Below are 14,288 nucleotides of genomic sequence, written 5' to 3'. Positions count from 1 at the left end.
ATGACATATGTGTGTGTATACATATATTTAAATGGATATTAAAAATATAACTGGCAGATCAGACTTATGATTTCATCATTTTTATTCTGTAGGTCATAGCTATTTTAAAACACAGTTATTTAGTGTATAGATATAAAAAAAGTAGTGTAGGAAGTGTGTAAATATCCAATATTTGGAAACCATAGTCTGGAGTGTCTCTGGACCTGTTCTCTGTTATTTCTGCATTTCATTTTCTCAATTTGTTGATAATTTTACTATTTTTGCTATGCAGAAGTGGATAAAAATGGGGAAAATAGCATGTTTGTCTTTCTATTAATGTTCCAAATGTGGATATTCATAGTCCTTCTTACTGGATAGGAGTATGATGAGCTAATGAACTTGGTTTACTTAGGGCTAAATGGTGGCCGTTGGAAGCAAAAGGCAATGTAATGCCTGGGGGTATAATCCTCTGGGCTGGAAGGGCTGATGGAAAGGGGAATACTTGTCAAGGTAAATATCCATTAAAAAACAAAGGCTAGTGTTCATGTAATCATCAGCTGTTCTGTGTGTACTTTTCTTTAGTTTGTCTTATTGTTTCCTCCTAGGTTCCTGGTGCAGTTCAGGCAGGACAAAGTGTGCGTGAAGTTTATTCAGGGCAACCAGAAAAACGGGAGTGTCCCAACGTGCAAGCGAAAAAACAACCGCCTCCTTGAAGTTGCTGTCCCTTAACTGGCGCCTCCTCTCTGCTTCCATGGACTCGTTTCTTTGTAACAGTGCAATTTGGTTTTGTTTTGTTTGGAGTTCATTGTATGTTGGGGAATTGCCAAAGGTTAATACTGTTAGAGTCCCTTGGCAAAATAAAAATATTTGACTAATCAATTCTTATTATTGGAATAGTTTTAACCCTTAAAGTACACATGCTGCCCTGGGACGGAATTGTAGACGCTAACAGTATCTCCGCCATGTCATGTGTGTTCTTTGTTTAGTCATCATGTTAGATTTGTGTGCCCTAATGCAACATATTACTCATAAATCATTAATACATCTAAGTGTAGGAAACGGTCTTAAAAGATAGTGCATCCATTCGTCACCTATTTATTGAATGCCTACTCTGTGCTAGGCACTGTACTAGGCGATACAAAAACTTATTAGTAGGCTCCCCCCTTTTTTTTCCCCTTAAGGCCATTGTGTTCTGGCTGGTTTGTGCTGGCTTTACCAGAGCTAAGAGAGTTTGAAAATGCTGAGACGAGAACAGTTACTGGCGATAATGGACAGCGTTCATTAGGAACCCTGTAGGATGGTCTTTAACAATATATACTTCAAGAAGGGCTGGTCCTAGGAAGTAGAAATATATGACTGAGTAAAAATGCCTCTACATGTGGTTTGTGTTTGAAAAGAGAAAACTGACATTTGAACAGGACTTTTAATTTGTTCACATCTCTTATCATTGCTTTTAAAACAGTAGGAAAGAGTAATTCTTATTTTAGAAAAAGTAACAGAAGCAGTCCAGCAAAGTTATATATTCCTTTTTCTGATAAGCATCATATATGATCCTAGATATGCTAATACCTGCAGAGTGTTGTTTTCATCCAGATTTGAGTATCTGTTTTAAACATCTAATAAAGGGAAGGACTTAAAGCCTTTCAGATGGTGGTAAGCATTCTCTATGATATGCAGTAAACATCTGAGATCTTTTTTGAAAGTTTTATTTGTAATATACATTTTGTATGAGAGAAGTGATTAGTACAGGGTGCATATTTTAGTCAAGGATCAAAATGATGTGTGCTAATTTGCAGGACTATTTTTACCCCAAAATTTATAGTTAGGATTCATTTTGGAAATCGCATTTTAAACTTTGGAATCAAAATTGTTTCCTATTTGGGAGGATAATGTATATACATTGGTATGTTAAATAATAAAACTGTTCTAATTTGGTGCCATTCCTGGATCACAATTGTATTTTTGTATTTCAAGCTATTTTCTTAAGTTGTGTGTCAATGTATTATCGCACGGAAAGGCTTTACAATCCAAACATTACATGTTCTCTGTGTAATTGAATTTCACTTACCTTTTATAAACCAGAAGCAGTCATTGAAACTATTTTTCTGGGGATTTTCTTTTAACTTTTGTACTTAAAAAAGTTGTTGCTGTAAAAAAATCCTCAAAAGCCTTTGTGCTTATTGGTTCAAGTAGAAGATATAATTGCTTTCTTTTAGTCTTTTCCAACATGTATCTAAAGTGGTAGATTGATTATTCCTGAAATAGGTGAGTAGAAATTTGGAACTGAGAGGTGGGGTTTTTTTTTTAATGCTTTAAAAAATATGTGATACATTCCCATTGTTTGACATAAAAAGAAGTATGAAAAGACATATAACACAGATTTTCCATCCCATCATTTGCTCAGTTCCTATGCCTTCCTGAAAAGTTAACTATAGTTTTCAGTTGGTTTTGCTTTACTTTGTTGTTAAGTTGCTAAGTCGTGTCCAGCTCTTTGCAACCCCATGGACTGCTGCACACCAGGCTCCTCTGTCCTTCACTATCTCCCGGAGTTTGCTCACATTGCTGTCCATTGAATCGGTGGTGCTATCTATCTCTCACCCTTTGCTCCCCTCGTCTGCTTTTGCCTTCAGTCTTTCCCAATCTTTCTTTTACTTTACTTTATGCATATGCTTACAAGAGGAAATAAAAATAGAGATTCTTACCTTCTTCCTGCTTTAGTAGACAAAAGCTAATATGTTATAGGTATTGTTCTTTACTTTGCCTTTTTCAGTCTTCATTCTTTGTACCATATAGTCTTCCGTTGTATGGATGCACTATACTTTATTTATCCAGTCCCCTGCTGATCATCGTTAGGTTGTTTCCTGAATGGAAGCTCTCAGGGCACAGCATTGTTGGCCAGACTGGCCTGTGCTGCTCACCTATGTCCTACCTAACTAGACATTACTGATAAGCCGTACTGTTACCTACTGTAGCAGGTGAGCATCCGAGATTTGTGTGTCTGAAGTTCTGTCACTGTCCTGCAGTGGAGAATTAAAGTACAGGTGGCACTCCAGATTTCCTGTGTACCCTAGTAACACAGCTCTAACTTATTCCCAACCACCACTTGGTTGCCCGGCCCCTGGAGTGTCTTGTAGATGTTATGCTTGAAAAAAGTAACCAGGCAGTGAGGACCAAACATCAGACCATGATATTGCCGAGTTTCCACATTGTTGATGCAGTTACCCTTGACTTTGACATCCATCTACCGCAGGCAAGAAAGGAACTTGGGGAAGTTACCGACTTAAAGGCTGGATACAGCTTTGTGATTTCATACTCGGATAATAACTTGGACCCAATACTCAAATGGAAGGCCTTCAGCTGCAGTTTGAGTGCCTTTGCTCGTACTCCAGGGGATACGGGGCCTGTCTGTAATAGCAAGGCCAGGGCCAAGGGTTCTGAGACCTGGGCACATCCTTAGAATTGATTGGCTGAAATCTAAGAGAATAAATGGTTTTATTATCATGGCATTTCAAGTAATATGCTGAGTGAGAACTCTCAAGTTCATGTAATTGAGTATAATTATGATAATTACAGCATGGTTTAAAATTCTTTGAAGCTACATATAATAGAAAACAGCATTTGGGTTTTTTTTTTCTCTCTTTGTATGCTGTTTTTCGTGTATTAGGTAAGGTAGTTTAGGCCCTAAGATGTTCAAATAGCAAGCGCTTTTTGAAATGGTGTAAGTTGCTGGTAAATTCCGTAATGGTCTATTCTTTTGCCAAAAGACATTGTAGTAGGAGCCTTTGTTTTTTAACTGGGCATTGTTTTTCCATTAATACTGCAGTACTCAAATTCATGAAAAGGAAGGGCAGTATTCTGCTCTTCTTTCCTTCTAGTGAGAAAAGCAGCTGTGAGTTTTCATTTTCCATTTGAAGATTTAATGTTGAGGAGCTATGTTATTATTGGAGGGGCTCTTTCTTTGGATCTCATGTTAACAGTTCCATTCTCTGTGCTTTCATTCTCAGGGTTTGCCTAGCTGAACCATAGGAAGCCTCAGTCTTGACGAGCTGACACTTTATAGTCTCATCAGCTTGTATTCCAATAGCCGTTTGGTAGAAAATTCATTCTTTTTCAGTTGTTTTCTTCCAAATCTTGAAGTTGTTTGCTTTGTTCTCTTAGGTTTGAAGATCGTTTTCAAAATCTGGAGTTAATCACACACAGTAGAGCGTAAACCACAATCTCTTCCTCATTAATTTTTTTTTTTTTTTTTGCTGACATGGTGGCCAGATCCCACTGCTCAATTTCATAAAATTCAACAAAATTCTAACTTTGTAAGGAAAATAGTTTCAGCTTCTCAGTGTTTAAGGAGAAAACTGGGAACAGAATTTAATTCCGTATTCACCAAAAGGCCTGGCAGTACTGAGAAAAGAAATAGATCAGCCAGTTACCTTTTCATTGCAGTTAGTTTTTTAATGTTTTTTTTTTAAGCCAGTTTTGAGATATGATTGACACTTAGTTTTAGGTGTGTGTGCATGCTCAGTCGCATCTGACTCTGCAACCCCATGGACTATAGAGCCCGCCAGGCTCCTCTGTCCGTGGGGTTCTCCAGGCAAGGATACTGGAGTGGGTTACCATTTCCTCCTCCAGGTAGTTTTAGGTATACAACATAATGATTTGCTATATGTGTTATTGTGAAATTATCACAGTAAATTTAGTTAACATTCATCACCTCTCAATTCTTGTGATGAGGACTTTTAAGAATATTCTCTTAAGTCATTTCACTCCAACTTCTTTTTTTTTTTTTGCTTCTTTTCTTTCTCGCACCAATTAATGGATCTGGCATATTCTCTTTAAAAATATATTTTTTTAATGATATACACATCAGAAATATATACAAACCAGAAATGGACCTTTCCAAGAATTTTTTACCAAGTGAACACGTCCATATAACTAGCACCCAAGAAAGAAGCACCCCAAAGATAGCACCCAGAAAATTCCTGCATCCCAGTCATCCCTTGCAAAAGTAATTTTGTTTTGTTGTCTAGTATTGTGTTTTAATTTAGACCTTTTTTTATTTGCTTCCTATAAATAGAATCATCCAATATATTCTCTTCTTTCTGGCCTCTTTCATTCAAACGACTTCAAATTTTGGGTTTTGATCTTTCCCTGGGCCTGAGATGCTCCTGTGATTCTGGGCAGTGGCAGCAGCTCTTTGTCAGTACCGAGATCACAAGGGGAAACAGCTGATACACGTATGACCATTCTGTGCCCAGACAACTTTCTGTTTTTCACTTTCAGTGTAGCATTCAGTAAATCACATGGGATGTTCAGCACTTTATTATAAAACGGGCTTTGTTTTAAATGACTTTGCCCAACTGTAGGTTAATGTACGTGTTCTGAGCATGTTTCAGGCAGGCTAGGCTAAGCTACCCTGTTTGGTGGGTTAGGTGTATTAAATGCACCTTTGGATTACGGAATTTTCAGCTTACAATGGGGTTTATCAGGAATGTAATCCTGTCATAAGTTGGGGAAGGTATAATTGTGGGATTCATTTATATTATTGAATGTAGCTAAAGTTTGTTCTCCTGGCTGTATGATATTTCATCATGTGAGTAGACAGCACTTTTGTAATCCATGCTGCTGTGATGGGCATTTGGCTGTTACTCATAGTGCTGCTGCAAACATTCCTATGAACATCTTTTGGTGAATATCTATACATTTCTGCTGGTTATATACCTAGGAATAGAGCTGCTGGTTCATAGGTAAGCATGTGTCCAGCTTTAGTAGATTCCGTCAAACTGTCTTACAAAGAATCGGCACCAGTTTATACTCTCCCCAGTAGCGCACGAGGTCATGGTTGCACCACATCCTTGCCATACTGGGTGTTGGCCGTCATTTTCACTTTGATCCTTCTGATGGATCTTTAATTCAAATTTTCCTGGTGACTAAGGAACCCAAACACCTTTTCAATATTGTCCATTTGCTTATCATCTTTTGTGAAGTGCCTATTCAAGTATTTTGACATTTTTTTCTGTTCAAATTCTCTGTCTTTGACTTGCAGTTGTTTTGTATATGAGACCTTTATAGGGTGTGTGTGTGGTCTGTATTGTCTCACAGTCTGGTCTCCTTTTTACTTGCTTATCAGTGCCTTTTGATGGCTTGATATTCCCTTTTAGCCTAGTACAATTCATTGATTCTTTCCTTTATGGTTAATACTTTTAGTTTTCTATTTACAAAATGCTTGTTTACCCAAGTTTATTATTATATTTGTCTATGATTTCCATTAAACCCTTTATTTTGCCTTTCCCATTTAGCTCTTTAGTCTATTGGAGTTTCTGTTTGTTTGCTTTTGTTTTTGAATGGTGTAAGGTAGGGAGTCGAGATTCCTTTTTTTCCACATTGATATGCAGTGAACCTGGCACCTTTTATTGAAAAGGCCATCCCTGCCCCACTATACTGTTTGATTCTTTATTACATTGATTATGTGTTTTTGTGTTAGTACTAACTAATATTAGTTTGTAGCTTTGCAACATGTTGGCATAGTCATTTAGAAGTGAAATTCATGACTCTTAGAGGTCCTACGCCCTTGTGGTAGAAGGGGGAAAAGCATTAAGACTAATAAATTTTCAGGTACTTTAAGTAGTGACAGTTGGATTTCTAAAAATGTGAAGTTAAATAGCCTTTCTCTAGCCACAAGGATCAGGCATGGGAGTTTCTAATGGGATCATATGGAGAAAAGATTCAAGGTTTCCTTGAAGTAAATTAGCAGCTTCTAATTTAATATGATATTTTGGTTTTCCATTAACTCACTGGCTCCTATCCATATCCCTAATCATCTCCATTTACAGTTTTCCGTGCAGTCTTCATAAAAAGTGTGTTTGAGTATTTTCTTTCATTTTTAGGTGTTTCTGTCTTCAATTCAGTTCTTTCCTGTGCTGTGCTTAGTCGCTGAATCGTGTCCAACTCTTTGCGACCCCATGGACTGTAGCCCCCACGCTCTTCTGTTCGTGGGATTTTCCAGGCAAAAATACTGGAGTGGGTTGCCATGCCTTCCTCCAGGAGATCTTCCAGATCCAGGAATCAAACCCACGTCTCCTGTATTACAGGCAGATTCTTTACCCATTGAGCCATCAGAGAGCTCAGTTCTTTTGTGGTACATAATGAGAGACCTCTGAGGTGGTTCTTTACTAGTCTTCTACAGTAATACTTTTACCATGTTTTACGATGACTTACCTTGTGCAGTGATAATAGTTTGTAGGTGAGGCTGTGAGGTACTGCAAGTGGAATTCATATCATTGGCTTCTATGGTACTCAAACACTTTTTTTAATTAAATTTTTTTTTCTGAATCATTTCCTAGTAATCAGCCATTCCATTCTCTTGTGTGCAGTTCTATGCTAGTTAAATTCAGAATTGCTTCCTCTAAAATGATTTCTGCAAACTCAGCTTTCCTGACATAGAGATTGTAATTGACAGAGAGGAGCAGTAAAGGCATATGTATTCACCACCCCCTCCTTTTTTTATGAGGGGCAAATTATAAACATAGAAAAACATGTTTACTATTAATTTTATATGTAACAGTAATAATCATTTCCCAGAAAGGTATGCATGTCTGTAAATCAAACAAGGAAGAAGTTTACATGGGTCTTAGCTTATACACAGAAAGGAGAGGGGTGGATTTGTTGAGGCATTGCACAGCAAAAAATAAAACTTCCATTTAGAAATCTGAAAGTAGTCCTTCAGCTACAAGGTCATCTTCATTGTTTATTCAGTAACATAATGTGTATGATAATATTGCCATTCTGTTGTCTCATAGAATGTAATCTAACTTATACTGAAGCAGAGTAATCATAAAGACTCATTCTCCTTGTTATAGCCCCTAAAAATGACCTGAAATGAATTTCCTAAAGTTTGAAAACAGCTTTTAGAATAGAAGCTCATAGAAGATAGAGCTGTATCTATTAGATAGGAAACAGCCATTTTATTCAATTGAAACTACCTAATAACTTTCTCCTGGTGGCTCAGACAGTAAAGGATCCACCTGCAATGCCGGAGATGGGTTCAGTCCCTGGTTTGGGAAGATCCCTTGGAGAGGGGAATGGCTATCCACTCCAGTGTTCTTACCTGGAGAATTCCATGGACAGAGGAGCCTAGTGGGCTATAGCCCATGGGGTCAGAGAGTCAGAGATGACTGAGTGATTTACACATACTTCCTCATGGGGGAAAATCAGTAAGTTTCTATTCAGATGTCTAAGCTGGCATTTTTGAGATTCAATTTCAAAAAGGGCTTGACAAGTTTAACACTGCCCAGGTATAACATTTACTCAGAAGGAGAGAAAACTTATTTCTGTCTTTAATATTTGTAAGATTTCAGTTCAGTTCAGTTCAGTTGCTCAGTCGTGTCCGACTCTTAGCGACCCCATGCACTACAGCACACCAGGCCTCCCTGTCCATCACCAACTCCGAGAGTTTACTCAAACTCATGTCCATTGAGTTGGTGATGCCATCCAACCATCTCATCCTCTGTTGTCCCCTTCTCCTACCCTCAATCTTTCCCAGCATCAGGGTCTTTTCAAATGAGTCAGTTCTTCGCATCAGGTGGCCAAAGTATTAGAGTTTCAGCTTCATCATCAGTCCTTCCAATGAATTTGAATCTTTCTCCCGGCAATCTTGATTCCAGCTTGTGCTTTATCCAGCCCAGCATTTCTCATGATGTACTCTACATATAAGTTATATAAGCAGGGCGACAATATACAGCCTTGACGTACTCCTTTCCTGATTTGGAACCAGTCTGTTGTTCCATGTCCAGTTCTAACTGTTGCTTCCTGACCTGCATACAGGTTTCTCAAGAGGCACTCAAGTGGTCTGGTATTCCCATCTCTTTCAGAATTTTCTACAGTTTGTTGTGATCCACACAGTCAAAGGCTTTGGCATAGTCAATAAAGCAGAAATAGATGTTTTTCTGGAACTCTCTTGCTTTTTTGATGATCCTGTGGATGTTGGCAATTTGATCTCTGGTTCCTCTGCCTTTTCTAAAACCAGCTTGAACATCTGGGAGTTCATGGTTCACATACTGTTGAAGCCTGGCTTGGAGAATTTTGAGCATTACTTTACTAGCGTGTGAGTTGAGTACAATTGTGTGGTAGTTTGAGCATTTTTTGGCATTGCCTTTCTTAGGGATTGGAACGAAAACTAACCTTTTCCAGTCCTGTGGCCACTGCTAGTTTTCCAGATTTTTGGCATATTGAGTGCAGCACTTTCATAACATCATCTTTAAGGGTTTGAAATAGCTCCACTGGAATTCCATCACCTCCACTAGCTTTGTTCTTGGTGGTGCTTGGTGAAGCCCACTTGACTTCACATTCCAGTATGTCTGGCTCTAGGTGAGTGATCACACCATCATGATTTTCTGGGTCATGAAGATGTTTTTTGTATAGTTCTGTGTATTCTTGCCACCTCTTCTTAGTATCTTCCTCTTCTGTTAGGTCCATACTATTTCTATCCTTTATTGTGCCCATCTTTGCATGAAATGTTCCCTTGGTATCTCTGATTTTCTTAAAAGAGATCTCTAGTCTTTCTCATTCTATTGTTTTCCTCTATTTCTTTATATTGATCACTGAGAAAGGCTTTCTTATCTCTCCTTGCTATTCTTTGGAAATCTGCATTCAAGTGGGTATATCTTTCCTTTTCTCCTTTGCTTTTGACTTTTCTTTTCACAGCTATTTATAAGGCCTCCTCAGACAAGCATCTTGCCTTTTTGCATTTCTTTTTCTTAGGGATGGTCTTGATCACTGCCTCCTGTACAATGTCATGAACCTCCATCCATAGTTCATCAGACACTCTGTCTATTTAGATCTAATCCCTTGAATCTATTTCTCACTTTCACTGTATAATCATAAGTTTTTTATTTAGGTCATACCTGAATGATGTAAGATTTGGGTGACTATAAGCCAAAATAAAAAGAAAGATGTTCATAGGCATATTTTTGTTGGAAAGCACATTCACTTTACCATAGCTTTGAATATAAATAGGGGAAAAGTTCTTGTGTCTGGGTATTATGGACAAATTAAGGTAGATATCCAGGAAATGTCAGAAGTTGGAATCTAGTCTTTCTGATCATCTCCAAGGCAGTTTGGTAACAGCTGTCTTTACTTCCTTGCACAAATTGGACTTGGATCCGAAAAAGAAAAGGGATCTGGTAATATTAAATGAAAAGCAGTTGGGAGCTGGCACAGAAACATTATAAAAAGGGAAGGAAATACACCCACCGATTTGTTCCTTCCACTAGAAAGAAACCCCACAGATGAGGATACCATGTGGTGTCTTGAACTGCCCCCAAACCACAGCAGACACACAGAGTTTGTTTGAAACCCCTTATTTCACAAGTACACATGCAGATATGTGTACACGCAGACACACCATTCATCTCTCTTTCTAAAGATGCCATTTCTAATGGGCACTTGCATGTACAGGTCTGCTGTCCTCATCCTGGATTGCTCAGAAGTCATCGTTAGTCACATGGTTGTCAACTTACCTGCCAAACAGACCCACCTCTGGATACTTGTTCTTTGGGGCAACCGTTTCAGGATTTCGTTCTACAGTTGACCCTTGAACAACATGGGTGTAAACTTTTCAGTCCACTTACATGCAGTTTTTTTCCAATAGTAAATACTGTAGAACAACAGAATCCACAGTTGGTTGAATCCCTGGGTGCTAAAACCACAGATATGGAGGAGCAATATACATGGAGAGCTAACCATAAGGTATGTGAATTTTACTGTGTAGAGGGTCAGTGATGCTAATCCCTGCATTGTTCAAGGGCCAGTTATATTTTCTGCTAAGACATGCTACATTCTAGGAATGGGAGCTACTTTATATTGGGTGCAAAGATTTAAATTCTTAGTTTTGCCATCAAGTCCTATTTTGATGTGACCAAGTTACTTATCATTCAATAATTACATCACTGTTCTTTTCATGAAGGTAATAAAATGTCTTTAAACCAAAATCAGATCCCTGAATGGGCCATTTTGCTTTATCTTAGACTTCACCTCAACAAGTCTTGCCAAATGTACACCTTTAGACAAAAATGCCATTTGATTGCTTGGTAGAAACCTGATACTGCTCTTCAAATGAAGGTACATTGAGAGTGTCTCACAAGTTGCCATTCTGACTTAGAATGTGGATGCTGAGGATTAAAAGTGTTAGTGAAGGGAAAACACTTTCAACTCTTGCCTGAAACGAGAATCTTTCCTTTCACAGTGGAGTTTCAAGAGTAGCAATGAAACAATATTGAGATCTTCTCTGTCATGTAATTGGGTGGATCCCAATGTTGTCTAATATGAAGACCCCTTCTTAATTTATTCATGAATACCTGCATGACCTCATGCTTTTAACATCTTCTGATTGGGCAGATACATAGTTTTTGAATGCATTCAGTAAGTTTTCATTTTCTTAATCATAGAACATCTCAACACATTTGCAAAGTGGAAATACATATGTTTGCTCTCATGGGTATGGTAAACAGAACTTCATGTAGACTCATGGACCCTTTGCCAAAACTCCATAGTTTGAGAATTGCAGTCTGTAACTTCCAGTTCCTTTATATTACAGTTAAGAAAAATCAGGGCCCAGAGAGATTCAATAATTTGGTCCAAGGTTTTATGGTCTCTGGCAAAACCAGACTGTAATCCGTGTCTCCTGGTTTTCTCACTCCCTACCACAGGCTCCCTTAGTTGGATTAGGAAAGGATGCTCAAACTCCTGAATTTTCATTTATGAATTTACAGTGGTGGATATTAGTGGAAGGGGCTTCTCAGTTGGCGCTAGCGGTAAAGAATATGCTTGTCAATGCAGGAGGCACAAGAGACATGAGTCCAATCTCTGGGTCAGGAAGATGCCCTGGAGTTGGAAATGGCAACCCACTCCAGTATCCTTGCCTGGAAAATTCCATGGACAGAAGAGTCTGGCCTCAAAGAGTCAGACCTGACCGAGCATATATTAATGGAAGATGCCACAGTACAAAAAACATGCAGGAGAGATGAACCCCATGTAGAAACCCAAGCTGGCAATGCCTAGAGCATAATAATTGTTCAATAAATAGACCAGATAGAAACAAAACTTCTCCATTTCTAACCCTCTGTTCCTTCACCTCCCCCTACCCCCTGTTGCTGCTGCTGCTGCTAAGCCACTTCAGTCGTGTCCGACTCTGTGTGACCCCATAGACGGCAGCCCACCAGGCTCCCGCGTCCCTGGGATTCTCCAGGCAAGAACACTGGAGTGGGTTGCCATTTCCTTCTCCTGAGTGTTCCCTTAAAATGAAGATTTTAAATGTCTTTGTTCATTCAAGTTATACAATTGAATGTTTAGCCCCACTTTTCTGAAAGATATTTCTTTATAATAATTCAATTCCCACATCTCTCCACTCTCCCCACCACCAATAACTTTATATAATAACTTTTTGAGACCATCCCTCTGGCAAGAAGTAGGCACAAGCAGATGGATTATTCTCAGTTCCCAGGCAAATATTTCAGAAAGAAATTTTCTCTCTTGCAATCTTAAGGAAAGTAACGTTTATATGAACAATTAAGTAAGTCTTTCTCTGGTCTTCATTCATTCTTTGGAGTTACCTCTAAGCTAATTAAGATGGTGTATATTCCCTGTGGCTGATTCATGTTGATGCTTGACAAGAAAACAAAATTCTGTAAAGCAATTATCCTTCAATTAAGAAATAAATTTGTAAAAGATGGTGTATGTTCCAAAAACATCTTATTTTTAATATCAGAAGTATCGACTATCCAGTATCATGAACACCATTTCAGAACTATATTTGCATCTTCCCCATGTCCATTGTTATTTGAGTCCCACTGGACTCACCTTTTGTAGAAGAGCTGACGAGCTGTCCAGGGAAGAGTGTTTCATGTCAGGCAGGCTCAGACGTTAACTCAGACATTCAGATGAGCCTTTCCTGGATTCAAGGCTGTTTCAGACAAGTCAAGAGTAGACCCCTCTGATAAGGAGATAACAGAGATTCTCGGCTGTCTGAGAAGACATGGACTCTTTAGGTATTTTATCTCAGGAAGAAATTGTCACTTTATCTGATAGTGACTGTGTTTAAATTAGTAATATTAGGTCTGTATGAGACTTGGCAGGCTTTCCTGGTGGCTCAGTGGTAAAGAATCCGCCTGCCAAAGTAGGAGACCCGGGTTCGATCCCTAGGGTTGGCAGATCCCTTGGACAAGAAAATGGCAACTCACTCCAGCATTCTTGCCTGGGAAATTCCATGGACAGAGCAGCCTGGTGGGCTCCAGTGTGTTGGGTCACAAAGAGTCAGACATGACTAAGTGACTGAAGAACAGCAACGTGAGACTTGGCACTTCAGTTTTTGTTGTTGTTTAGAACAATGTGACTGCTTGCAACACACCATTTATTTAATAGGAAGGATCAGGGAAACTGACTGAATTTCATGAAGCTGCAGTAAGCCAATGTCTGCAGCTTCTGATGAAGTAATGATGGGTGTTCATACAGATTTACACTGCTTAGACCCAGGGGCCCTGACATCTTTTATCTTTGAGGAAGAGCTTTTTAGAGCAGATTGGAAGCTCCTAGAGTCTGTCAGCTCCATTAATTTTTAATCCTGGTTTACAAACACACAGCCCAGGGCTTCTATTGCACACACTGGGCTCATGTTTATTGTTTTATAAGGACAAACCTTCACTAGTGGTTACTTGGCCCTGTTATTCTCCTCACTTATCTCAATCTCTCCAATTACTCCATCTCTAAGCCTCCTCAGGATAAATGCAAAGCAGGAGCCAAAATTATTGGCATTGGAGAGTGACCCTAAAAATATCTGGAGAAGATTGCTCACAATTTTCTATTAACAAATTAGTAACCCAAATGAGTACTTTTGATATTTGATATTAAATTGATGAAGACTAAAATGGCCCACAGTAAACTATGCTACAGGTGAAAATATGATTAGAGAATCCTGTATACAAACTGTGACCATAATCTCTACCTTGGTTCTCTTCTGAAGCAGCTCTGAAGTCTCCTCTGTTCTACATGACAGCAGCACTGGGTCTTCACTTAAAAAGCAGAGATTTGGCACCCTCCTTTTCTTCACCTACTTATGGTGCTTTTCTGGTACCCTGCCTGCAGGGCAGTTAGTCAGCAACCCCAGAGTTACCCACACTGTTCAATGTGGCAGCCTGGCGCTTCTCTGCTTGTAAAGGAACTGACTTGTTATACTTCCAGTTAGAGAAGAATCAAAACCAAGTGATCAGAAATTTATAAAGTGATTACAGATAAAACTTATAAAAATACTGAATTTTTCAGAA

General features: G+C 38.8%; 1 protein-coding gene across 3 annotated transcripts in view; it reads left to right on the top strand.

Moving 5' to 3' along the window:
- The window catches only part of MYO1B (myosin IB), a 198,771-nt gene extending 196,852 nt beyond the window's left edge, over positions 1–1,919 (top strand). For all 3 annotated transcript variants that reach the window (XM_070388967.1, XM_070388956.1, XM_070388948.1), the window contains one exon: positions 585–1,919. In XM_070388967.1, the coding sequence (XP_070245068.1) occupies positions 585–708 (124 nt within the window). In that variant the 3' untranslated portion in view covers positions 709–1,919. The remainder of the gene's footprint in view (positions 1–584) is intronic.
- Positions 1,920–14,288: the final 12,369 nt, after the last annotated feature.

Source organism: Bos mutus, chromosome 2 (genome assembly GCF_027580195.1).
Source record: "Bos mutus isolate GX-2022 chromosome 2, NWIPB_WYAK_1.1, whole genome shotgun sequence".
In the NCBI taxonomy this organism is placed as follows: Eukaryota; Metazoa; Chordata; class Mammalia; order Artiodactyla; family Bovidae; genus Bos; species Bos mutus.
This window is presented reverse-complemented; position numbering and strand designations above follow the sequence as displayed.